This window comes from Macrobrachium rosenbergii, chromosome 4 (genome assembly GCF_040412425.1).
Source record: "Macrobrachium rosenbergii isolate ZJJX-2024 chromosome 4, ASM4041242v1, whole genome shotgun sequence".
Classification (NCBI taxonomy): Eukaryota; Metazoa; Arthropoda; class Malacostraca; order Decapoda; family Palaemonidae; genus Macrobrachium; species Macrobrachium rosenbergii.
In genome coordinates, this window is record NC_089744.1 from 18,876,276 (window position 1) to 18,903,735 (window position 27,460).

Below are 27,460 nucleotides of genomic sequence, written 5' to 3' on the forward strand. Positions count from 1 at the left end.
ATAAAACTTTATGTAACGACTAATATAAAACGGTGCAAATATTACGACAACGTGACAAAAGAATTTCTGAGATGTTGGCCGAGTTATCATGCGGACTTAAGGAAAATGTTTTTTCAAAAATTCACCATAAATCGAAATATTGTGCTAGAGACTTCCAATTTATTGCAAAATGAAGGTAAATGATTGAATATTACTAGAATGTAAGAGGTTTAGCTTTACAATTGCGTTTTTTCGACCATTTCTGTCGAGTTAAAGTTGACCGAAGGTTGAAATTTTGGCAGTTATCGTGATTTATGTGAAAATATTTCAAAACTGATAAAAGCTACAACCATGAGCTATTTTCTGTTGTATTCTACATGAAATTGCACACATTTTCATATATAAAAGTTTATGTAACGACTAATGTAAAACAATGCAAACATTACGACAACGTGACGAAAGAATTTCTGAGATGTTCGGCCGAGTTACTGCGCGCAGACGTAAGGAAAAAAATTTTTTTTTCAGAAATTCACCATAAATCGAAATATTGTGCTAGAGACTTCCAGTTTGTTGCAAAATGAAGGTACATGATTGAATATTACTAGAATGTAAGAGTTTTAGCTTATAATTGCGTTTTTTGACCATTTCAGTCGAGTTAAAGTTGACTGAAGGTTGAAATTTTGGCAGTTATCGTGATTTATATGAAAATATTTCAAAACTGATAAAAGCTACAACCATAAGCTATTTTCTGTTGTATTCTACATGAAATTGCGCACATTTCCATATATAAAACTTTATGTAATGACTAATATAAAACGGTGCAAACGTGACGAAAGAATTTCTGGCGCGGACGTAAGGAAAAAGTTTTTTTAAAAATTCACCATAAATCGAAATATTGTGCTAGAGACTTCCAATTTGTTGCAAAATGAAGGTAAATGATTGAATATTACTAGAATGTAAGAGTTTTAGCTTACAATTGCGTTTTTTGACCATTTCGGTCGAGTCAAAGTTGACCAAAGGTTGAAATTTTGGCAGTTATCGTGGTTTATATGAAAATATTTCCAAACTGATAAAAGCTACAACCATGGGTTGTATTTTGCTGTATTTTACATGAAATTGCACACATTTTCATATATAAACTTTATGTAACGGCTAATATAAAACAGTGCAAAAATTACGACAAAATGACGAAAGAATTTCTGAAATTTTGGCCGAGTTAGTTGTGGCGTAAGGAAAAAGTTTTTTTCAAAAATTCACCATAAATCGAAATATTGTGCTAGAGACTTCTAATTTGTTGCAAAATGAAGGTACATGATTGAATATTACTAAAATGTAAGAGTTTTAGCTTACAATTGCGTTTTTCGACCATTTCAGTCGAGTCAAAGTTGACCGAAGGTTGAAATTTTTTGTAGTCGACGTACGGTACGTCCACTTGGCACCCAACAGACAATTTTAGTCGACATATGATACATCCAGTAGGCGTTTAAGGGTTAACGATTTTTTAGCACTGTAAAAGTAACTCATCCCCACATCATGAAACACAGCTTCTGTGCGTCTTGAATTGTTTGTTTAAACTACTTCCTTGTGAAAAGTTATGTGATCTCTCTTTCCTTTTCTTACTTACATTCTTTACGTATTACGTATTTGTTTGCAAAATCCTCTTGTTTATTGGATTATAGTTTTAAATTCTGCAGTTTGCCAACAGTAAGTTGATGTGTTGTGGCATAAATCTCCTTCTTGCACTCAAGACCCAAGTGTAAAAAACATCTACAGTCATACACGTGTGAAGGATTGTTTTGCACATCTGTTGGGCGCTGATTACTCTCTCTCTCTCCCTCTCTCTCTCTCTCTCTCTCTCTCTGACTTACATGCACACAGACACACAATTGGACACACACACTATCGATACCTTTGACTATCCTTGCAAAATGTGAATAAAATTGACTTTGTCATCAACCTTTGCCTCCTGTGACTTCAGTTTCCCCGTCTCTCCCTCAATCCTGGCTAGACGTGCTATTTTCACCAAACAGTTCGTAAATTGAATTTTTAGCTCATACACGAAAACAAAATTTTTTGAAAATTTTGCTTTGCGTAATGTAATGTTTCATATAAGTAACTTACCAAGTACAGTAATACCTCGATCTTACATGATTCAGGTTTCGCGAATTCAGACATGCAAACTTTTCATTGGAACCTGACTAATTGTCATACGCGATTTTTTCACAGACACGCAACATTTGCGAACCCGAGAGAGAGAGAGAGAGAGAGAGAGAGAGAGAGAGAGAGAGAGAGAGAGAGAGAGAGAGAGAGAGAGATTGTCCTTACTTGAAATATGTTAAATTATTTATGAATTATTATGAGAGAGAGAGAGAGAGAGAGAGAGAGAGAGAGAGAGAGAGAGAGAGAGAGAGTTATCCTTACGTTATATCAAAAGATGGAAATTCATGATTTTAGAGAGAGAGAGAGAGAAGAGAGAGAGAGAGAGAGAGAGGGGAGAGAGAGAGAGAGAGAGAGAGAGAGAGAGAGAGAGGGGAGAGAGAGAGAGAGAGAGAGATAGATAGTACCAGAAATCTTTTGACATGCTGTGGGCAACAATTGACATATTTGACAGCTTTTCCCTCGCCCCCCCCTCTTCAGAGGTTTCACGAAATATCCGGAAATGGTATTTATTTGTTTAAAATATCACATAATTTACTATAGAAATGTGTAAATTTTTTAGTTACAGTTATAGTATTATTATTATTATTATTATTATTATTATTATTATTATTATTATTATTGTTATTATTAATTTTTGAAAATTAATACTTATTATTAGGTAAATCATTTATTTATCATACAAAACAAATAAACATATACAGTACATGTCAGCATAAAAATTCTCTCATCTCAGTAGGAGATGAGAGAATTTTTTTGGTTACATGTATATCTTTATTTGTTATGTTGATAAATAAATGATTTACCTAATAAGTACTAATTTTTAAATAATAATAATAATAATAATAATAATAATAATAATAATAATAATAATAATAATAATAATAATAATAATAATAATTAATAATAATAAAACTGTAATTACAAAATTTATACATTTCTATACAGTACCTGTAGTAAATTATGTGATATTTTAAACAAATGAATATTGTTTCCTGATCTTTTGTGAAACCTTTGAAGAGAGGGGCAAGGGCAAAGCTGTCAAATACATCAATCGTTGCCCACATCGTGTCAAAGGATTTCTGGCACTCTCTCTCTGTTATTCTCTCTGTTATTCTCTCTGTCTCTCGTAATAATTGTAAATTATTCAACTTGATATTTCAAGTAAGGACACATCTCTCTCTCTAAATTCTCTCTCTCTTCTATTCTCTCTCTCTCTCTCTCTCTCTCTCTCTCTCTCTCTCTCTCTCTCTCTCTCTCTCTCTCTCTCTCTCTCTCTCTCTCTCTCTCTCTCTTATGTGTTATTCTCTCTGTCTCTGTAATAATTGATAAACAATTTCTCTGTCTCTTAAGTAAGGATAAACAATTTCTCTCTCTCTCTCTCTCTCTCTCTCTCTCTCTCTCTCTCTCTCTCATAGTTAGCTCTCACACATTTTTACAACTTGTTATTTCTCTGTACATCTTTAGCTGTACAGTAGATAGTTTAAATTGATCTAATTTTACTTGTACTAGGAAGTGTAAATGCGCTAGTGTGGCAAATATGTTCTGAAACATTGAGGCATAATAACTAAGAGTTGTATTAGTCCAAATAAAAAACACTGTTTGTTCATGAAAAAGAATTTCAGAGCAAAGAGAAAGATTATATAGAAGTTATTAAAAATGAGGTTGAAAAGACTTCTAAAAATAGATCGGTCGGAAGGAGAGAGAAAGAGAAATTCTCTTCCAACTTTTTATTTTTATGTCAACCATTTATTTCTTTTTTTTTTACAGTAACTTTAATTTAATTTAAAAGTTAGCATGATGAGGGTCATATTTAGTGTTTAAACTTTAGAAATAAGCATTTATTAGCATTTTTAGAGACCATGCCAAACTTATGTGAAAGTTTGCCTTGCGCTAGGGGTTCTGGAACCTAACCTCGTGTAAGTTCGGAATATGACTGCAATTATATAGCTATAGGTTTTCAACCACGGCAGCCTAAAAATTCAAAATTAGTGGGGCGCTCAATTGTTTTGTTTAGGTGATGGGACCCACCCATTTTCAGGAAGGAAGAGGAACAAGATTGGTATCAGCTCAATTTTTTTCTGCCAGCTCTCGATGTAAATCGGGCATTCTCCATAAAGCCTTTCTTCATATTTTTTTGAAAGTATTTTCAAAGGCCATTGGTGAAGTATTCAAATTTTCATTGATGCCTTCAGTGACTAGTTGCTTTGTTAGCTATGTAGTTAACAGTATTCTAGATTTTGCTGATAATGTCAGCAAAATCTAGAATACTGTTAACTACATAGCTAACAAAGCAACTAGTCACTGAAGGCATCAACAAAATTTGAATACTTCACCAATTCCTTGAAAATACTTCCAAAAAAAATATGAAGAAAGGCTGCAGAGAATGCCCGATTTACATCGAGAGCTGGCAGAAAAAAAATTGAGCTCTTTGCTACGTTGTTCCTCTTCCTTCCTGAAAATGGGTGGGGTCCCGTCACCTAAACAAAACAATTGAGCGCTCCCACTAATTTTGAATTTTTAGGCTGCCGTGGTTGAAAACCTATAGCTATATAATTGCAGTCATACTCCGAACTTACGCGAGGTTAGGTTCCAGAACCCCTCACGCAAGGCAAACTTTCACGTAAGTTTGGCATGGTCTCTAAAAATGCTAATAAATGCTTATTTCTAAAGTTTAAACACTAAATATGACCCTCATCATGCTAACTTTTAAATTAAATTAAAGTTACTGTAAAAAAAAAAGAAATAAATGGTTGACATAAAAATAAAAAGTTGGAAGAGAATTTCTCTTTCTCTCTCCTTCCGACCGATCTATTTTTAGAAGTCTTTTCAACCTCATTTTTAATAACTTCTATATAATCTAGAAGAACTAGAGCCTGATAATGTCAGGCTCTAGTTCTTCTAGCATTCGCTTTTGCAGTGAGGGGTGCAAAACTAGGTTAACGAAATCGTCTTACAACTCACATTCCAGGTGTAGGGGGCAAGACAAGAATGTAGTAGGGAGAATACTTGCAGTGAATGCCAGGACTGGGATGACAAAGAATGGAAAGTGTTAAGTATCACTAAGTGAAACTTGAGAGGGAGAAAGAGCAAGGTGGCCTCTAGAACCAAAAATAGGGCTAATCTAGAATCTGCTCTGTTGTCTAAGCCAGTAGAGGATAGTACTGTTCCTTCATCACCAGTGCTTGCCGTTTCTCCTATCCTAAGCCCTCCTACTTCTTTACCAAGTACTCCTGTTCTTGGTTCTCATGCTTCTGATCCCGACCCCGTTGCCAGCCCCGAATCAAGGATCGATGTGAAAATTAATTTAGTGGTCAGTGCAGTGCCTGAATTAGGGCCGTCCCTAAAAGTGCTTTCAGAAAAAGTGGCTTTTAATGCGCATAGTGACCTTCATATAAACATCAAAGAACTGAAGACTATTCATCTGGGTCTCCAAGCCTTCTCGACCCTGATCTTTAGCAAAACAGTGATTGTTCATTCGTACAACACCACTGTCCTGTCCTATATCCACAAGCAGCGGGCACTCACTTTTTCTCCCTATGCAAAGCTGCGAAAGATCACCTCCTCTGGGTGGAACAGAAGCAAGTCACGCGACATCACTCGATTCATTCAAGGGAGACTGAACATCTTAGCAGACGAGCTTAGTCACCGCAAGCAGGTCCTTTCCTCAGAATGGACCTTAGACCCCGTGGTCTGCAACGATCTGCGGAAGTTATGGGGCAGACCATTTGTAGACCTGTTTGTGACTACAACGATTCACCGCCTACCTCTCTTCTGTTCTCCGGCCTGGACCCTCTAGCATGGGCGATGGATGCCATGCATCTGGACTGGTCAGACCCTGACATCTACGTCTTTCCTCTGTTCGGCACGATCAGAGAAGTGGTCAACAAGTTCTCTTGCCATTGCAACGTCTCGGTGACCCTAGTTGCTCCATTTTGGCCAACGAAGGAATTTGTTTCCCAGACCTGCTTCGACTGTTAGTGGATTTCCTGAGGCTCCTTCCACAAAAACAGATGACTGTCTGGAGTCTCGTCAGAGCGAAAGGATTTTCAAAAGCAGCTGTGGAGGCTATTGCTAGATGTAGGTGTCAGTCTTCCAACAACATCTATCAATCCAGGTGAACAGTCATCTGGAGATGGTGCAGTCGACATAAATCTCGTCTTCTGAAAAGACTGTAAGTCAGATCGCCGATTTCCTGCTCTACCTGAGATCCTCCAAGGAGCTATTGTCCTCCACCATCAAGGGGTATAGAGCAATGTTGAGGATCTCAACGATATTATCACATCCTTTGATATGACTAAGCAAAGTAAGACAGAAGACGTCTCTTGGAATCTCGACAGTTTTAAAGTGGCTTGCACGTCCCACTTATGAACCTCTCCATTGTATTAGTGAGCTTCAGGCTACTGACAAGAGAGTTGGGTTCGCACAAGGAGATGCAGTCTGCTTGTTCTCTCTTGGGTCCTTGCCAAGAATGAGGACCCTTTCAAGCCCTGGCCCTGTTCCATCACCATCAAAAACTTGGGCATCCTTGGACCAGAGGAGGAAGAAAGGCTTCTTTGTCTGGTAAGAGCCCTTAGATATTACCTACAGACGACTGAAAAGATTAGAGGACTTTTCAGTCATCTTCGGTGCTCAGTTAGGAACCCTTCTCTTCCGATGTCAGAGAATGCGCTGTCATATTTTTTGAGAGACTTGATTTCTGAGGTTCACTGTCAGATCCAAGAGGATATCCTCCTGTCTTTTAAGGTGAAAGCTCATGAGGCCCGAGCTGCCACTGCCTCTCTTGCTTTTAGTCTAATATGTCCCCCTCGTCCATCTTACAGTCTACCTATTGGAAGTTCAAGTTGGTCTTTGCAACTCATTACCTTAAGGAAGTGGAAACTGTGTTCTGAAAATTGTAGCACCTTAGGACCTTTATCTGTGGCTGGCATGGTGTTGGGAGAGAAAACATAGGGAGCTCTCTTTGCTCTATCTCCTTGCCTTGATTCAGGGTGTCGAGTCCAGGGGGAGCCTGGGGGTGCACTGTACCTGGAGTACCCATCAGTATTTTAGTGGTTTGGGTGTGGTTTTTATTGCAGTGTAGGTGACAGCATTGTTTGGTTTTTATTCTGATTCTATGCCCAGGGCAAGGGCACCTTTTTAAACTTTGCTAGCCATCAGAAACTTCCTTCGCTGCAAAGTTCCCACTAAAGTAGGGGTGATCCATGGCTATACTACCACACCACTACAGGTTAAGATGAGCACCAGAGGCAGCACCCACCTGCAGTAGCTCTCTTACCAGGTAAGGAAACGACAAGCATTGTATCAATGCTGGCAGCTTTTCTGTTTCAAAGTCATTACTTTTCTTAATGTTTTGGAGTAGAATATGTCCATGTATCCCACCTCCTGTCAGTGTGGATTCAGCTGTATAATTACTTGGTTAACCCTTTAATGCGAAGCCCTATTTACAAAAACGTCTCCCGTATGCTATATACTGTACTTCGGTGAGTTAGCGGAATCAGACCGGAAAAAATGTTTTTTCAAAAATCACAAACAAATTAGTTTTTAAGATTAAGAGTTCATTTTTGGCTCATTTTTGTCATTGCCTGAATTTTAGTATGCAACCATCAGAAATGAAAAAAATATAATTATCATATACAATTATTGGAATATATGACAGCTTAAAAAAAAAAAAATATTTTTATAATTGTAAACAAAAAATGTGTTTAAGAAACGGTTATTTGCTATTATGATTTAATTTTTTTAGTTGTATTGTATACTAAATTGCAATGATTTTGTATATAACAAATTTTAAAACAATCAAAGCAACACAGAGAAAATATTATCACAAAATGAGCATGAATTGTTAATGAGTTTGACTTTAATCATATATTTTTTCAAAAAATTACCATAAATCGAAATTTGTCACTTGACTTTATTATATTTTGTTCAGGCACAAAAATGAAGAATTGATTTAATATTACTAGACTTAAGTGTTTTAGCTTAAATTGCATTTTTCACCATAAACGGTTGACAGTTAAAGCAGCAACAGTTTTAAGTAAATTTTTCTAATTTATCGTGATTTATATAAAAATATTTCAAAACTGATAAAAGCTACAAAGTATGAGTTATTTTTGTTGTATTGTCCTTTTGAAGTTGGTCAGATTTTAATACAAAATTTCTTTATGATAAGAATAATATAAAACGGTACAGAATATTCTATGAACAATGAGTTGAATTTCTGAGATAAAGATTATTTGCAAGATGTAGTAGGAAAATGTTTTTTCAAAATTCACCATAAATCGAAATATTGTGCTAGAGACTGTTCCAATTTATTGCAAAATGAAGGTAAACGATTGAATATTACTTGAATTAGAGTTTTATTTTTTTTTTTACCATTTAAATCAAAGTTAAAGTTGACTGAAGGTTGAAATTTTGGCAGTTATGATTTATGTGGAAAATATTTCAAAACTGATAAAAGCTACAACATGAGCTAATTTCTGTTGTCATTCTAAATGAAATTGAAAGACATTTTCAAATATAAAAGTTTATGTAAGACTAATTTTGATGCAAACATTACGACAACAGTCCTGTGGAGCAAGAATTTCTGAGATCCCGCGGCCAGTTCAGCCTGAGTTGGTGAGGAAAAAATTCTTTTTTTTCAGAAATCACCATTAATTGGAATATATGTGCTAGAGATGTTCCAGTTTGTAAGAACTAAAAAATGAAGTGTGCATGATTGAATATTAGTTAGAATGTAAGAGTTTTAGCTTATAATTATGTTTTTTTACCATTTCTTATAAGTGATTAGAAAAAGCTGAGTAAGCAGTTTGAAATTGTTGGCAGTTAGAACATTTTTTTGAAAATATTTTTTTTAATAATTTTGTTGTTAAGATGAGTTATTTTCTGTTGTATTCCACCATTGTAGTTTGGGACATTCACATATAGTAAAATCTTTGTCTCAATGGCTTTATAGAAATGGGAAGCACCAAAATTAGCCACAAATGATGAAAGAATTTGGAAATTTTTCCTCAAGTTATTGAAGTCACATGTAAATAAAAAGTTTTTTCAAAAATTCAGATAAATCAAAATATTGTGCTAGAATCACAAGTTTGTTGCAAAATGAAGGTGTTGATTTGTTATTACTAGAATGTAAGAGTTTTAGCTACTCTGAAATGTTGTTTTTTACCATTTTGTCACTGGTAAATAGACCAAAGGTTGAAGTTTCAGTATTTATCATTGTTCCCTACGTCCAGCTCTGCATTCAACAGACAATTTTAGTCGACGTTTGCAGTTGATACTCCAACAGGCGTTTAAGGGTTATCTGCTTACCTTATATGAAAATTTAATTTTTAATAAAATTGTTTCAGTTACATTTGTTTAATATATTAATTATAAGAATAGCAAGATCAGGAGTCCTCTCTCATATGGACATTGCTGGCATAGAACAAAACTTTGCTGCATTGTTCCTTTTCTTAGAATTAAAAATGGCCAGGTCTCCTCAAAAGTACACAAAACAACTGAATACTGCAAATTTTGAATTTTTATGCTGTTGTCCTAAAACATGAGCTAGTAATTAGTTTGAAAGCTGATACGAAACTTAAATTATAAAATATTATTTTTATTACTTTACAAGACCTTAATTTAACTTTTGAACACATTAGTAATAGAAAAAATGTCAAAAGTGGGACTTTTTGAGTTGAGCTGAGTCATAGAGATTGATCCTGATTCCCTTTACTATCTTGCATCTGGAAATTTGTTTCATAAGAAAAGAAAGAATTTGTATAGGGATGTTAACAGATTAAGTTTGACAGTCCTAGTTGCTACTGTTTATCCATAATAGAGACTTCAGGTTTGTATACTGTAGTAGGAAAGTGCAAATTACCTGTCTTCAAAATTTGCAGTTTTTTGAAAACAGTTGTTTTAAACAGTGGTGTGTCAAATTGATGGTGCTCCATATTTTAAGTACCGTAGATTAGTTTTGCTCATGCATAAAATTCTTGTTATATTTACCATTTCTTTGATGTTATTGGCTGATCTTGTGTTGTACAGTATTTTTTATGACATTTATTTTATGTAAGCCTTTATGTTATACCTTTATGATTATTACTTTATAATAAATGTTGTAGTTTTAAGAAAACAAGTCTCCAGGCTTTGTTAATTAGTTGTTGAAATGTCCACTTTATTAAATAACATTTTGAATGTGTAAATTTAAGATTTGATAACACCATACATTGAATTTTTAGATTGAGAACACTGGTAGAGATCTAAAAAGAGCATATAAGAAACAGTCTTAGAATAAGTGATTTTATTGTGCTATCAACCAGTTCCTAGGGATAAGCAACCCTCTAAATGGTAGTCATCATAATGCCATCAAATGTCTGTTACAAAGAATTGGAGGAAACAGTGGGATCAAGTGAAATACCACTGTTTATCCACAATTCTGCAATCCTCTTATTTAATTTAACAGTTAGGAATTGACAGAGATAATTCTTTTAAATTTCAGGTTAATGTAGAACTGTTTTGGTTCTGTTGGGAGATGTGAGCATTTCTAAACAGACTAATCCATTGTAAGGTCTGGTTAATGATGACAACCATGAGATTTTAAGTGGAACATATTGGTGCAATGTGAGATTTATGAAAACCATCATTTCTTGGCTCTCATAGAAACCAACAAGGATGTGTTTGAGTAAATGTATGTTGCTGCACAGTGCCCTCACTGTCTGTGCACTGTAGGCATCAGATTATTGAGAGTCAGAACTGATGCTTAGGAAACCTACTGCCAGTGCCCCTCAAGTTGCTTTGCACTGATGATGGTACTTGATAATTTTTTGTGTCATTCATTCAACTCTTAGCTTTCAACTAAACTTTCGTTTCTTTTAATATACATCTATTAAAATGTTTCTTATTCCATGCTTACTTTCCAAATCCCTAATTGTTTTGTTCATGAGACTTACCTGCCAGATATATATATATAGCTGTATTCTCCGAAGGTCCGACAGAATTTCAAATTTCGCGGCACACGCAGTGGCCGGTCAGGTGGTTAGTACCCATTCCCGCCGCTGGGAGGCGGGTATCAGGAACCATTCCCATTTTCTATTCAGATTTTCTCTGTCGCCGGACTGTCAACACCTGTTGTCAGTTCCTCCGCCTTTTGGATTTCGAAATTTGTTGTCACTTAAGTATTTTGGTTGTTTTTTGGTATTCGACTGGATCTGTGACTTGGCATACGCTCTTTGTGGACCGTTTTGATTTTGCTTTTGACTTTTCTTATAATTAAGATGTCTTACCTCTAGCTATCGAGTCTGTAGCTTGGGTGAATGTAAGGTGAGGCTATCAAGACTTTGATAGTTCCTCACTCTTTATGTATGATATGTAAGGGTGTTCAATGCTCTATGATAATCGGTAATGAATGTGTGGGATTGTCTGAGGGTGAGTGGAAGAAATATGAAGCCTATATGCTTAAATTGGAGCGTGATAGGCTGAGGAAATCTTCCTCCTAGAGTGCATCCTTAGTTGGACAGTCAGGGTTTTCTCCTACTAGTAACCCTGTAGTAATTTATTACTAACCCTGTAGTTTGTTGCTGCAGAAGGTAATTCCCTGGCTCGTGTGGAGTCAATGCGTGCTCTTGAAACTAAAGTGAATGCAATTCAAACGCATAGTGTTAGTGCTAGTGCCCTAGTGTTGTGGAGGGGGCGTCAGATCGGCCCTATAATGCCTCTAGGCCTGGACCTCTGTCGAACTCCCAGGACCAGGGAGGGGCATGTCGAAGCCGCATGAGGGTTACGGGGCTTCCCACCGATCTGGCGTCCCTTCGGCAGGTCCTGATGACGCTACCCAGGCTGCCAGGGATCGTGCTCAGGCACGCATCCTGAAGGATTGCTTTCGTCCTCCGACACGCCCTCCCGCCACGGGTTGGAGCTCGGTTGGACTCTCGCCCTCTTAAGAGAAGCTTAGAGGAGAGGACGCTTCACGTCCTCTTCCTCTAGACGTTTGTACTCTTCCCGAAAGTTGCGTGGATATTCCTCTGCAGAAGAGAATAAAGTGTTTTTCGAATGATCACTCTACTTGACCCCCTGTCGCGCTAAGGCAAGGGCTAGAGCTTCTTCCTGTGGAAGGAAGTATACGTCTCTCGCCCCTTCCTTCTCTCAGGTTCAGCCCTTCTCCCGAGAGAGTGGCTTCTCCAACGCTGTAAGATTTTGTTGGGTTTGCAACAACAGCTGGATGCTCTCATGAACCTTTCAAGATTCGAATCTGCCTGTTAAGAGGTACAGACTTTCACCTTCGTCTCCCGCTCGGGAACGATACAGAGCGTCTGTCGTCTAGAGAGAGTGTTTAGTGGCTTCCTATTCGTCTTCCCCGAGTTGAGGTGTTGGCCTTTTCTCTTGTCTCGCGCCAGGAGCGCGTCTTGCTCTTCGTGGCGCTTCTCACGCTTCACGCTCCTCACCTTGACGCCGGGCGGCGCGCTTGCAGCCATGACGCGCGCCGCCACGCTGTGACTCTCTTCTAGTACTTGCCACGGAGCTCTCGCGCGTCACGCCATGACGCTCCGCGCCGCTTCGCCGTATAGCTTCAAGTCTTGTGTTGACACCGCTCCAGTTGTTCATCATGTCGCACAACTACCCGCTTCAACATTTGATGTCCTTCTTAATTTAGCCAGTACTTGCTTCGGCAGTACATATACTAATTGGAACGATACAGAGAAGATTAGCATGGCTCTTGCGCAAGGATGACACGCTAATCGTGAAGCGTTCCACATTTTTTATGTTTACTATACGCACTCTAGTTGACGACTTCTTCGCTCGCTGGAGTTCCCGGTCTTACGATCGGGCGAATCGGAACTACTTTCACCACTCACTCAAGACCCACCAGCTGCGGAAGAACATCCTCTTTCGTCACAGCCTTTGTATGAAGAGAAACTTCTTTCGTCTTCTTCTTCCTCTGATTATCAGACTCTGGCTTTTTTCTTAGGGATCTGTTTCCTGAGACTTTTCAACCGTCGGCTCCTCTCTCTCCACCTTCGCAGTTGTCTTTGTCTTAAGGGGAGCGTTTGACGAAAAAATCGGAAATAAAATTTTCTGGGATATTTTATATATGGCATCATACATATCCTGACTATCTTCTCAGAAAGTTTTATTTAAAAGTTCGCCACAGTTAGAAGTTATAAACAAAACAGTAACCTATCATAGTCAAATTACATTTTTCATATAATGTAATGATATTGTCAGTATATCGGTGGTAATTTCCTTTTAGCTATGAAATAATATCTAATGCGATCTATGGCAACCCTGTGGACATAGTACGCATCAGCTTAAAGACAGGAATGCCGCAGGGCAGTCAGTGGCAGTCAGTCAGTAGCAGCTCAGAGCTTGACTAAGTAAAACGTCGCTGGCCAACCTCAGCCGTGTTTTGACACTCGCTTCATTTAGCTTCATTTAGCGAAGTTATATTACTTTGCAGGTCTATTTTTGGCTTTTCATTATGTCATAAAAACATCAAACTGTGTAACGGCAAGCAAATAAATACACAGAGAAGCAAAAATATCGTTTTTCTCAAAACTAAAGTTATCGACATTCAAACTGCATCTCCTTCATAACGCTTGCACCGATCTCAGATACAAAAAGTAAACGAAAGCTAAATGTTTGCATAACAAAGGGGCTTCCATGGGAAGCAACACGAGACCGCGCACGAGAGAGAGTTTTTTCCGAAGGAATGTCACTTCCAAGAGAGGTAGCAAGTGACTCCTTCATCTCCAGACTCCCTTTGCAACCAGGCTTCATTTTGCACAAGCCTGGAAAGAGTGAGGGGCAGACGTTTGGTCCCTCCTACTGTTAGAGAGAGGTTACTTGATTCCCTTCCTGTCTCCTCTTTTGTTTTTGTTTCCCAACTGCCTTCCTGTCAAACAGAAAATTGTTTGACCTGCTCGAACAGATGTTCGAGCGGGAGAGCAGTGGAACAGATCTTGACTCGGTGTTCCCGGGTTTTTACTACAGATTGTTTCTAGTCCCGAAACTTTCAGTAGGCTGGAGACCCGTCTTGGACGTCAACAGGTCGAACAACTTGGTCCGAAGGAAAAGTTCAAGATGGAGACCTCGCAGTCAATACTAGGAGCCCTTCATCCCGGGATTGGATGGTATCTTTGGATCTCCAAGATACTTATCTTCACGCCCCAATTCATCCACGTTCGGTGAAGTATCTCAGGTTGTCTTGGGGACTAGACGTACCAGTTCAGGGCTCTCTGCTTTGGACTCTGCATTAACGGCCATACCACGTTGAAAACACCGCTTCTCGTCCGATCAGCGAAGTTAAGCAACGTTGGGTCTGGTCAGTACTTGGATGGTTGACCGCCTGGGAACACCAGATGCTGTTGGCGTCACATTTTGCTCCGAGGGTGTTTACACGCCTCATGAAAACGCTTGCGATGCAGTTGCATCTGTCGCACGTCAGATCTCACTCTACTTGGACGACTGGTTGATTCGAGCGCCGTCAAAGCCTAAGGTATCTGGAGGACCTTCAGTTGACTCTGCAACTCGTGAAGTCCCTGGGACTTCTGGTCTGTGGAGAAGTCGCAGCTGATCCCCTCACTGTCCATTGTGTCTGGGAATTCAGATCTATTCAGCGGCTTTTATAGCGTCTCCGTCGCAAGAACGGCAACTTCTATGTACGAAAAAGTTTCGGCCTTCTTGGAAAAGGAAACATGCTAGGTGAAGGAAGGAATGAGTCTGCTGGGGACCATTTCCTCGCTGGAGAAGTTTGTTTTCTGGGAGTCTGCATCTCAGGCCTCTTCAGTTCTTTTTGTTGGAGAACTGACAAAGCAAGGAAGACTTGAAAGAGGAATTGAGAATTCTTCCTTATATAAAGAGGATCTGTGGTGGTGGCTCGATCCAACGGAATTGCAGAAAGGGATCTCCCTCAAGCTTCTGAACCCCAACCTAGTGTTGTTTTTCCGACGGGTCGTCAACAGGTTGGGGGCAACACTAGAGGGAGAGAAAGTGTTAGGAACCTGAGAGAGGAACAGGTGTCCTGGCACATCGACTTCAAAGATTTGGCGGCTATCTTTTAGCTCGCCAATTCTTCGAGGTCCAAGTTTGCAATCGTGTAGTTCTAGCAAACTCGGACAATACTTGTTCCCTGTTCAGCCTTGCAAGAGAGATTATTCTTTGAGCCTATGCTCGCAACATTTCGATTCTCACAAGTTTTGTGGCAGGGTCGAAAATGTTCGAGCAGACCTGCTCTGTTGGCGCCATCAACTCCTGCCGAAGGAATGGACCCTTCATCAGGAGGTTTGCCAAGATTTTTGGAAATTTTGGGGTCGCCATCTTGTGGATTTTTCACGACCTCAAGAACAGCGAGGCTCCCTCTGTAAAGCTCATCTGTACTGACCCTGGGGCAGTTGCGATAGTTGCTCTTCCTGGGATTGACGGGAATAGATGTTTACGCCTTTTTCCCCGTTCTAAATTCTGGGAGAAGTCATACGCAAGTTCGCGGCCTCACAAGGGACGAGGATGACTCTCATCCCCACGTTTTGGCCTTCAACCACTGGTTCTCGGAGTTTCTCTTCTGGTTGGTAGACGTTCGAGGACCCCTTCCTATGAGAGCAGACCTGCTCATACAAACCCACTTCATGAGATATCTTTGAATCTCCCGCTCTGAACCTGACTGCTTTCAGACTATCGAAACTTGGTCAGAGCGAAGGGGTTTTTCTGGCCAGGTGGCACGGGCCATCGCTAGAGCCAGAAGTTCTTCATCTAAAGGATATATCTAGCGAAGTGAGCAACCTTCAAAGGTTGGTGTAGAAAGAAGGGCTTTTCCTCTTCCTCTATCACTGTGAGCCAGGTTGCGGATTTTCTCCTTTACTTAAGAGAAAACTCGATATAGCAGTTCCGACTATCAAGTGTTATCGGAGCATGCTTTCGATTGTATTCAGACACAGAGGATTAGCTTTGTCTGACAATAAGGACCTCCACGATCTTACGAGCTCTTTCAAGACGTCCAAGGTTCCTCAGCTGATTTCCCCTGCTTGGAACTTGGACGTAATGCTCAAGTTTTTGATGTTTAGTCCTTTTGAGCCTCTCCACTCTGCATCTCTTAAGGATGTTACTCGAAAACGGCATTCCTCGCGGCGTAAGAGAGTGAGAGAAGTTCGAGGCCGTCATGTGGGCTTCAAGGAACACAATGCTGTCTATTCTTTAAGCCCTAAGTTCTTGGCTAAGAATGATAGGTCTTCTAACCCTTGGCCTAGACACTTTGAAATTAAAGGTTTAGCAGACCTTATTGGACAGGAACCTGAGGGAGTTCTATGTCCAGTTAGAGCTCTCAAGTACTACCTTAAAAGAACACAGGACACTCGTGGTCCATTGGATGTTTTATGGTGTTCTGTGAGGCAACCAGTTAAACCTATGTCGAAGAATGCACTGGCATTCTTCATTAGGGACGTCATTAAGGACGCACACTCTAGTTGTGACGACTCAACTTCAAGTTGTTGAGAGTTAACGCTCACGAGGTGAGGGCAGTTGCTACCTCCATGGCGTTCAAGAAAATATGGTACTCAGTGACATTTTTAGTGCCACATTTTGGCGAAGTCAATTCGGTGTTTGCCTCACACTCTTGGCAAGATGTTTAGGTAGCATACGAAATTGCTTTTCGCTGGGACCATACATTGCTGCTTCAGCAACCTTGGGGACAAGGGGTAACTCTGATCCTATCCCCTTTTAATTGTGTTTTTGTGGTTGTTGGGTCGACTACTGGAGGCAGTCTTCCCAATCCTTGCAAACTAACGCTTTAGGTGTTGGTTAGGTGGTTAGTAATGCTCTTTTGTCCTCTTTGTATGGGCTATGATCTAGTCACATTGTGGTCACGCCCCGTTGACAGATCATCTAGAAGTCGCCAGCTATATAGGTCACTACCTCGCTGGGGTCTCTAGTAAAGCAGAAGCAGACTAGAGTGACAGTAACCACTCAGTCAGCTACGCTATCAGATAAGGAACCAAAATAATTTTACCAATAATTGGTTTTTTCCTAATTCTTGGCTGTCTCTACCCCCTCCAAAGGTGGTATTCAGCTATATATATATCTGGCAGGTAAGTCTCATGAACAAAATGATATTTTAATGATAAAATAAAGTTTGTTCATACTTACCTGGCAGATATATTTTTATATTGCCCTCCCTCCTCCCCTCAGGAGACAGTGGCGTTAGAAAATCTGAATAGAAAATGGGAATGGTTCCTGATACCGCCTCCCAGCGGCGGGAATGGGTACTAACCACCTGACCGGCCACTGTGTGCCGCGAAATTTGAAATTCTGTCGGACCTTCGGAGAATACAGCTATATATATATCTGCCAGGTAAGTATGAACAAACTTTATTTTATCATTAAAATATCATTTTGCCCCTTCTGAACTTATTTCTCATGTCAGTACCTCTTCACTTCCAAATTAAAAGAATCTTATTGTGAATAATTTACAGATGGGTACGAGGGGCAATTTGGGTGGCTGGCTCATGTGTAGTGTGGTGTCCTGTATGTGTCTGTCTCAGTGGAGGTGGAGCATGGTGGGTTTGCGCATGTGCAGTTGGCCTTATCACTATCACACTTGGTTCTGGTTATACAAGTTGGACTGTCTTCAACAACCTCTTGAAACATGGCCCACAGTCTTACCCCTTATTTACAAGGTATATAAAATACTGTTGTGATTACAATATTGCCCTGTGTTTTTTTGATTACCTGTTATAATCCCTCATAGTATGACAGTTTTTTTCATGTTATCTTTATAGAAGTAGTAGTAGCTGTAGTATTGCTGCTACATTGATTAGAATGGATTTATAATATAATTTATCATAACAGTTTCTGTATCAACTGTAGTTATTCATATTCAACATAACATTAGTATACTTATGTTTGTTATTATTTAGAGTCTTCAGTATTGTGGAGCGAATTGTGGAGAGAGGTCACATTAATAGCTCTATTCTACAAGATAAAGGTCGACCATCAACCACTAGCGTTGTTGGTGGTAGTTCCCGAACAGTTTTGACTGGCACTCAAGACATAGTTATGCAAGAGGTGTTGTTGAGTGCCACATCTCTACATAATTTCCTAGTAATGCCATGGTATCGTCTTGTGTCTCCAGATAACCATTTTTCATACCAGGTAAGTTGATGTGGTGTTTGTATTTTACAGATGTTTTTTCTCCTGAATTTTAGTTTTAAAGCTGTGATTGCTAATTTTCTGTTGTATTTGAATGACTATGATCTAAATTATATAAATTATGTAATCTAGAATTGATTTCAAAAGTGGTAGTTTCAAGTGATGATTATGATTATGAATATTTTTATGCTTTTCTGCGCTCAGAAGTGAAGCTTATCATCCGTCATCACACTACTACAAGTTCCTTATACACTGTGTAGTCTATCTCGACCATTGAGATCTAGAAAATGTGAAAATTACTCAAGTATGTAGATTGTAAATGATAAGTACTTGTAAAATTTCATTATTTAAACAACTGGCTATTCCATCTGTGTTTCCTGTCCTTAATGACACCTCTTGCCTGTTTGTTTTAGGGCAGGGCTGAGGTCACCTTCAAATGAATTTTTTAAAGATTATTCCTTACCCAGAAGTAATAATACTTTCTTTGTTGGACAGTTTTATTTTACATAAGAAGAGGATTACATTTTATGTATGAATTTATTGTTTCTACCTGTATCTCCTATATTGGAAGATCCAGATTCATGGATCCCTATATGTTATAAAATGTTATGCGGGTAACAGCTGAAACCAAGGACTAAATTACTGTTCATAGTAATTATGTATTAACATTTCATAGAAATGGTTCATCATTTCTGAGGCTTTAAGTTAAATTATCCCATTTTGTGATACATCAGTAATTTCTACTTTCTTGTGTTATCAGTGACACTTGATCATGAATTCAGTTCATTTAAGCCAGCCGTTTTACTTTTAGATTTCAGTTAATTATAAAATTTTTAAATGTCAGTAGATGTTTGATTATTGTGAAGTTGCATCTTGCTGTACGGCATCTCTGTTCATCAAGTTATCCAGCCTAAATATCGGAAAAGAATTGCTGTTTTTATTTGATTTTACTCTTGATGTTTGTTCAAAGGATTTGACAATTAGCGACAGGGTAAACTAACTAAAGTGCAATTTTTCAGTGTCCCATTGCACAACTCTTTATGAAGTTTGAAATGCTGACTCCAATAGACTTTCTTTAACCATTGTTAATGGATAAGTTATGTCAGTTTTTTGCATTATATTAGCTGTTATTATTTTACTTCATAAAGTTCTATTGTAGTGTCGTTTTTATAAAAAACAACAGTTCCCTATTAGGTCAATTTATTATTCAATTTGAAAGACTCATTTTGAATACCGTCTTTCCGAAAAGAGAAAAGAGACTCCTGTACATACCTAAATGTAGATCATACAGTTTTTACTAACAAAGTGTGAGATTGTAAATGTGTGGGAACAAGCTTAATAATTTAATTTAATCTTATATTTATGATACACTAGTGCAGTTCACACATTGTACAGCAGTCTCTGAAAGAGAAAAGTGGTCCAGTTAACATACTGTATTCATTGTGAGAAAGAATCACCACTGATATGAACTTGAATATTTCTTCTGTTAAAGATGAAATATCAAAGTTCAGTAGTGTTGTGTTTACAAAAGGAAACTTCAAAGTATGTACAGTAGAATCTTTTGCTCAAGAAGTTACAATGATTCACCATGCACCAAATGAGATGTGTTATGTGTGATAGTTATTTTTATTTTAAATAAATTTTTGATTTGCACATCTTAACTTACTTTTTGTGTGAAAAGCATGTAATGTTGTGGATAAATTGTAATACATTTGGAACTTCCAAAATTGCTCAGTTTTTAGATCCATTCCAATTGTGTAGAAAATCTGTCAATGGTAATATGATGTCATGAAGATGAAAACAAGTTTTGATGTTTTTCCATTTTTCCCTAGATAAAAGATATACTGGAAGAAATGTTGACGAATATGTGTCAGAAAGTTAGGGAATCTGCCAGTGTCACCCACCTTGCATCCGGGTTAATCCACATCTATTTGCAGCACTACCGACAATATCATCGTGCCCTAAGAAAGGTAGAGTGTGTTATATTTGTGTATGCTACTATATGATGGATGTTTCAGTTAGTGGACTTTATTCACTTTCCAAATTGCCTATTTATTCCTACACAAATACAGTCCTGACCTCTTTGAATCGGCTCCCTTGGGACCAGGCAACTTTTCAGACCACAGAAAATCCCGGATGAAAGAAATCACCCTTAAGACACCCCCCCCCCATGTAAACTGTCTTGCCAGCTCATTCCACATATATATAGCTGTTATCAAAACTAGAAGAAAGCTTATGATTAACCACTGTCATTCAAAAGGTTTAGGTTAGTTTCTTATGAAAATTCTGGCCTACTCCATAAGCATCTTCCCCGAAATGCTTAAACCTTCGCTACATTGGAGCTTAAACCACTTGATAAGTGCTCTGTCGAATATTGATATTCTGGCACCTTTCAATGTTTTCGAGTACTTCAAACATTTCTGGCTTACATTTTCAGTGAAAACCTAAAAATCTGCTGCTTTTTGTTTCTTTAAACTTGTGCATTGTGTGTGTGTTTGTGTGTGTGAGAGAGAGAGAGAGAGAGAGAGAGAGAGAGAGAGAGAGAGAGAGAGAGAGAGAGAGAGAAACTATTGGCCCCGGTTAGGTTGTTACAACACCGACAGATATCCATTTGCAAAAGTCAAATATGCAATAGAGTTGTATTGAAAATAATCATAATTTTGATAGAACTGTTGCTTTACTTACTGTAAGCAGTTATTTGTTCTGATACGATATACAAACCATTGGTTCTTGACATTCGCAATTACTTACGGTGAAGCTGGACACGGCCATTAAACTCTTGAAAAAGGTGGTTGGGCAGTAACTACCGCCAGGTATGCGGGAATACCCGCCTGCCTGGATATAAACATTCCAGTTTGCTTTCAGCCGTCATGTGTTGCAGACGTGTTTTCGGATCTCTTTGCCTGACTGTCGTTAAGGGGAGCGCTGACTCCATAAGGCCCCATTATAAAGTAAGTGCTTATAACTACCTTATGAATGAAGGGATTTGCTTGAAATTTTTACCTCTTATTCTTAAACTAATAATGAAAATTTTCATCATGGGAAATTTAGAAATTCGACTTCTAAGTTAATTTTTTTTGCATTTGACAAAAAGATTGCAAAACTTTTTAAAAATAATATGCAAAAAAAATGTTTCACTCAAAAATTAATTTCCCATGTCAAAAATCAAGGTATATAGTTATACTATACTCTGTAAAAGTTTCATCGAATTGTTCTTGTAGTTATAAGCTTTTATTTTTGAAAAAACTAAATTTTGAGAAAATGGCAAAAGAAAAAAAATTTATGGTTATTTTGTAATAACTATGAAACTATAACAGTTAGAAGGCTGATTTTTGCACAAAAACTATTTTGTCATATAAGAAATATGCCCTGAAATTTTAATATAATCAAATGAATAGAAATGTGCTCTCTCTTGATTTTATATGTTACCTAAAATTTGCATTTATATACATATATATATATATAGATATATATATATATATATATATATATATATATATATATATATATATATATATATATATATATATATATATATATACACATACATACACACACACACACACACACACACATTACACACACACACATATATATATATATATATATATATATATATATATATATATATACACATACATACATACATACACACACACACACACACATATATATATATATATATATATATATATATATATATATATATATATATATATATACTGTATATATATATATCTACATACATACACACACACATATATATATATATATATATATATATATATATATATATATATATATATATATATATATATAGTTACAGTGGTCCCCGGTTTATGGGGTTCCGTTCTTGCACCTTGTCGTAACCCGAAAATCGTCGTAAACCGGAAAATCGTCGAGAATCGTCAAAAATCATAAGAAAACCTTACTTTTAATGCTCTGAGTGCATTGAAAACAACGTAAACTGCATTATTATTGAGTTTTACATAAAAAAACCTTCAAATTATGATTATTCTGCCGCTTTGGGCCAAATTTCTTCCCGTGGATCGGCGACGAGAAGTCAGTAGCCCCGGAACATGCGTCGTAAAGCGGGAAATAATTTCTGATGAATATATTTGAAAAGCGTTAATAACCTCGAACGTAAGGTAAGCTTGGAACTGTCAGTGAAAGGGGACTGCCTGTAATATATATATATATATATATATATATATATATATATATATATATATATATATATATATATATATATATATATATATATATATATACACACAAAAGGCCCATAAAACTTGAATGCTGCAACCATATATTTTGAGTATTTCCTTCTGTGCCCATGTTCACTGGTAAAATATGGACACATGATGTTTTACAAGAGTATGTATACAAGCTCTCTCCTGATGAAAGGCACAGGAGTTTAGAGTTCAGGAAACTAGCACTAGTTCACGGCGGATGAGTTCCGCCCTGACTGGTTCTGATTGTGTCTGCTTGATCGGCTCGGCTTGGCTTGCTCGCCCCGTCCAGCCCCTGGTTGCGCTAGCAAGATTGGCTTGGCTCAGCTCGGCTCGGCTGGCCCCGCCTGCCTCCCAGTCCACTGCATACCACCCAGTCTCGATCGCGTTCGCATGATCGGCTCGGTTCGTTGCGGCTCGGCTTGGCCCCACTCAGTTTTTCGGAATCAGGTTCCCAGCTCTGTTTGAGTGAACTTTCTGCTCTTCCCAGGAAAGCGCTTTGCCATGGCACAAGCGCTCTTCTTCCCCCGTGTGGCAGTAATCTCCTTCCCTTGATTATCGCTCACGGTCCGCCTCTCCTGCTGGTCTTACTGGCAGGACTGGTAAGGGTACTCTTTCTCCTCACCTATTCTCTTTTCCTCTCGGTTGTTCCGAGAGGTGCGAGACGGACAGAAAGAGCTCCAACGAATTTGTCTTCGGAGTTCAGCTGCCTGGCGTGCTTTGGGTGGTGGTCCCCCGATTGTCTCGTAGTACAACCAGGTAGCCGAGGAGGGTTTCTTGGGACCTGAAGGGGCAGGGAGTGTCGTGGGCCACCGCTGTCATTGCTTCCGAGAGTGTTCTCGACCAGATGAATTCTTTTCTTCAGACAAGGAGTTCATTCAGGTTGAGACACCAAGCTTCTCCCCTGCCTCAACAGAGTATGAATTCTTCTTGCCTAGGGGGGTCTTGCTGACTGCAGTTCTGTGGGCAATTCTGGTGCTAAGAAGGACTTTGTCCAAATTTGGATCTCTGGTTTCGTAAGTTCCGAGTTGGCTCGACCCTTAGGAATGAACCTTTACATGGTTCTGCCTTTCTCATTCAGAGATTTGCCAGATACCGCAGTAAACAAGGTTCGTACCAGGGCACTGCCTTGCCCTTTGGACAATGGCCAAGACTTATGGGTCTTAGTTATCTCAGCTCGACTTTGAGTTCAAGCCAGCCCCCTCAACTCCTAAGAAGTCCCAGGCTTTGGAAGAAGATCGTGGAACACATAACCCTCTTCTTCCCTTCTAGGAAAGTGCGAATAACTGTGTCTCTTTCCATAAGGGAGGAGGGAAGGAGGGAAGAGAGAAAGAAGTATTGACTGGGAAGAAGTTCTCCTACTGCAGATGCCTGGATGAAATGATACTTATCAAGTCTCTGGAGCTGGCAGCGACATTGCCGAGACCTGGGAATGGATTCTTTCAGGAGAAGTATCTATTTCCCTTGGGTCTTGGCTATTCTTTTCAGCAAACTTCCATCCCGCTTCCTCTCCTGTGCTCCCGATTTGGGAAATGCCAGCCCAGCTAGAGCTAATCATCTTGGTATCCTGACATCTTGCAGAAGCTTCCCCATGGTGGAGAATGGAGATCTGCTTCCATTCCTCCATCCTTCTTTCTTCTTCAAAGTATGAGGAAAGAGTCTGACTGAAGGAACCTTCGAATATGCTTGCATATTCCCCTCACATCGTGTGTCTACTTCCGGATTCACCAATCAAGGGATAGACGCACACCTGTAAGACTTTGTCTTGAAGGTGTGTGACCGAGGTGATTAGTACCTTCTCATCAACATCCTGCACTCAAGGCAGCCTTTTGGCCTTCCAAGAATTCAGGATGAGTTTTGCGACACTTGGTAGTTTCGTTGAACAACAAAACCACAGTAGTAGCATTTTATAGGGCTTTTGGACCCAGGCACAGGGGTCCCTTCACACCGCTTCTGTTTCATTCTGGCTGTATTGAAGCGGTTTTCTCCGCAAGGCTGCTCTTCGCTGCACACATATGAGAGTCTTGCTCCTGGAATGGAATCCAACTTCTGGTGGTAGTAAGATCCAGAAAGGATTCCAGATCAGGTAAGAATATTTTGGGTTTCATGCAAGAAACCTTTAGCTTGATTGGCTGAGCGGATTTTTGTCTAGCTGCACTGCCCACCATCCTCTTCTCAATGTGGGAATCAGCTAACTTTAACAGTAGGTAAGATTCATCCCAAATTATATAAATTTTCATAAAATTTATTATTTGGATACTTACCTAGACCCCACCCAGCCTCCCCACAACTTATTGGTCTGTCAAGGAGAATTCTAACAAAAGCTGAAACATTTGAAGCACACCTGGTGGAGAACAGGTGAACTAGACAGTCACCCAGGCAGCCATTCGATCTTTTGCTTGAATGCCAACTCGCCTATCGGTGCAGAGATATAAGCTAACTTTAACAGTAGGTAAGTATCCAAATAATGAATTTTATTATGAAAATTTATATATTTTTGAGTTTCACAGACTGTGTTCGTTGGAAATAAGCTGTGTTTGTGTATTGACGGAGCAAGCTTCAGTTCCGAAATCCAAAAAAATCCAAAAACTGAAACGAGGTATGGTGCTGCCCTCATAGTCGCTCAAGAACTAATGGCGGCTGATTCAAAAACGTCCCCGATAGTGGAAGTTGCCAGACCATGGAGTGCCAGATTTAAGAGGTCGGACTGTATATTGTTTGTGTGGTTAATAACTTTATTCTGATTGTAAGGTTTTGGTGAACGGTAGATGAGGAAGTTTTTTGGTTGTTTTTTCATGTGCTTATTTTGTTTTGTGTTGTATAACTACATTGTATAGTAAAACAATTCATGAAGGAAGATATTGCAAGAACAGTCGGTGTTGAAACCATTTGTCTGACAAAGTGTGACGGGAACAATTCTTGATGTATAACCATACAGCACGTGGCATTGAAGATCGCTACCTTGTATGTAGCAGTTGACCTAACACAGGTATTGTTATGAAGCCATATACTAAGCACAGGAACAGGAGAGAGGCAGATAGGAACAGGAAACATGAAAGATGTTTCTGATGTGGAATAGATAGTTGAGGAACAGGTAGGCTAGAGAGTAAGGTAGCATTCTCAGTGAACACTCCTGCGTATCCATACACTCTCATGTGTGTTCCCTACCCTCCTACCCATCTTCCCATCCCCTACATTCAAGTTGGGAAGCAGAAGGATGTTCAGTTCATTCTGTCTTCTATACTGACTGTTTTGCAAACTTAAGCGAAAATTTGTCTTGCGCGAGAGTTTCTGGAAGTAACCTCGTGTAAGTTCGGAGTATGGTTGTATATGTTATTGTAAACGTGGTTAGACTAAAGAAGCACTTGAAACATTACAGAAAAGTGACTACAGGCAGTCCTCGGTTAATGGCGGGCTCGGTTAATGGCGATCCGGTTTTACGGGGCTTGTCTAGTGACGAAAATTGCCGATTTCCGCTTATTGGTGCCGATTATTGGGTGTTGGCGCTGATACATATCTAAAAGAGGCACTGATAACTGAAAATCATTGCTTTTTGGTGCTGATAAGACCCAAAAATCGCAGAAAAAGCGCCGAAAATCGCCGATTTTCAGTTAGCGGCAATTTTCGGTTATCATCACACCCTCAGAACAGAACCCCCACCAATAACTGGGACCTGCCTGTTTAAGTGGTCGGGCCTTCAAGCCTTGAAAGCTTGAAAGAGAAAAAGCAGTATGCCCTATGGAAGTTCATCCAAAATATGATCTTGAGCAGTTTGTAAAAAATGGGCAAGCTTGTGGGTATAACAAAGAGGTTACCACTCAATATGAACAGCAGACATTGAAGGTAGGCTACACAGTCGACGCCCAGTATTCGCAGGGGATGCATACCACTACCCCCTGCGAATAGCTAAATTCTGCGAATACTTAAAACCCCTCTAAAAATGTTTATAATTGGCTATTTTGATAGTTCAAAACACCAAAAACCCCTCTAAAAATGCTTATACCTGAATATATTTTAATAGTTTTACCACAAAAATGCATTTGGTCATGAAAATGATATGAAAATACAGTAATTTGTGAATATTTCTCTATGAAAAATACCACGAATAGGTGGATTTTCCACAATTAATGTGTATATATGTTCCACAGAGAAATCTGTGAATACGTGAAGCCATGAATCCGGACCGCTTATAGGCGGGATCCACTGTAGTTCATTAAATGGTCTGCCCTTTCTGTTTTAAAACAAGGACATTTAGGTTAAAGTCCTTTCAAAGTACCCTGTAGTTTCAAACTTCTCAAATCGACAGATTCCGAAGTAGTTTTTCATTCTGCCTATTGTCAGTTGATAGGCAGATGTGTGGAGTTAAACTCTGACTTTGTTTGTGTTTCTGATACTCCGGATTTGAGATCATGCATTAATACTACTTTTTGCTCCTCTGCAGGCTATCACATAAAAGGCTTCAGTTTGTATAACTTAGGAAGAAATACGAATTCCTTTGAAAATTTATTTTAAAAAGAACAAAAAAAATAAAAGGCTTCAGTTTGTATACTTAGGAAGAAATACGAATTCCTTTGAAAATTTATTTTAAAAAGAACAAAAAAAGTTCTGTTTTATTTAGTGAAAACTTTATTTTACCTAAAAAAAATTTTTATATTAATGTTTATATTCTAGATAGCATTCATATTTTTTTAAGTATAAAATAAACATTTGACTTCTGAAACTTGTTTATTATGTTATGAAGATTATCCTAATACAGCAAAAAGATATATGATATGTCTTCACTGGTTTGATAAAGTTTGCTAAACAAGTATTTCCAAATTCGAACTTATTGGATGTTAACTCGAAAGCTATACAACCTTTAAGTTTGAGTATATTGGTAACAGAACATGCATATACAATATAAATAAAATTGTATGAATCCCCATATTTTGTTAAAAAGCAGTGCCCTTCCTTAAATAAGTTAGAGATATTGT

At 38.6% G+C, this 27,460-nt stretch overlaps 1 protein-coding gene and 2 non-coding genes across 25 annotated transcripts in view; all 3 read left to right on the plus strand.

The window, feature by feature from the left end:
* LOC136830708 (uncharacterized) overlaps nucleotides 1-27,460 on the plus strand; it is a 145,137-nt gene that overhangs the window by 47,118 nt on the left and 70,559 nt on the right. For all 23 annotated transcript variants that reach the window (XM_067090603.1, XM_067090664.1, XM_067090675.1 and 20 more), the window contains 3 exons: nucleotides 17,580-17,783; nucleotides 18,024-18,258; nucleotides 20,088-20,225. In XM_067090603.1, coding sequence (XP_066946704.1) covers nucleotides 17,580-17,783; nucleotides 18,024-18,258; nucleotides 20,088-20,225 — 577 coding nt within the window. The remainder of the gene's footprint in view (nucleotides 1-17,579; nucleotides 17,784-18,023; nucleotides 18,259-20,087; nucleotides 20,226-27,460) is intronic.
* On the plus strand, nucleotides 12,776-12,879 carry LOC136838397 (U6 spliceosomal RNA). The gene has a single exon (XR_010852977.1). It is a non-coding gene; the product is annotated as a U6 spliceosomal RNA (small nuclear RNA).
* Nucleotides 14,371-14,489, plus strand: LOC136838388 (5S ribosomal RNA). Its single transcript, XR_010852968.1, has one exon. It is a non-coding gene; the product is annotated as a 5S ribosomal RNA (ribosomal RNA).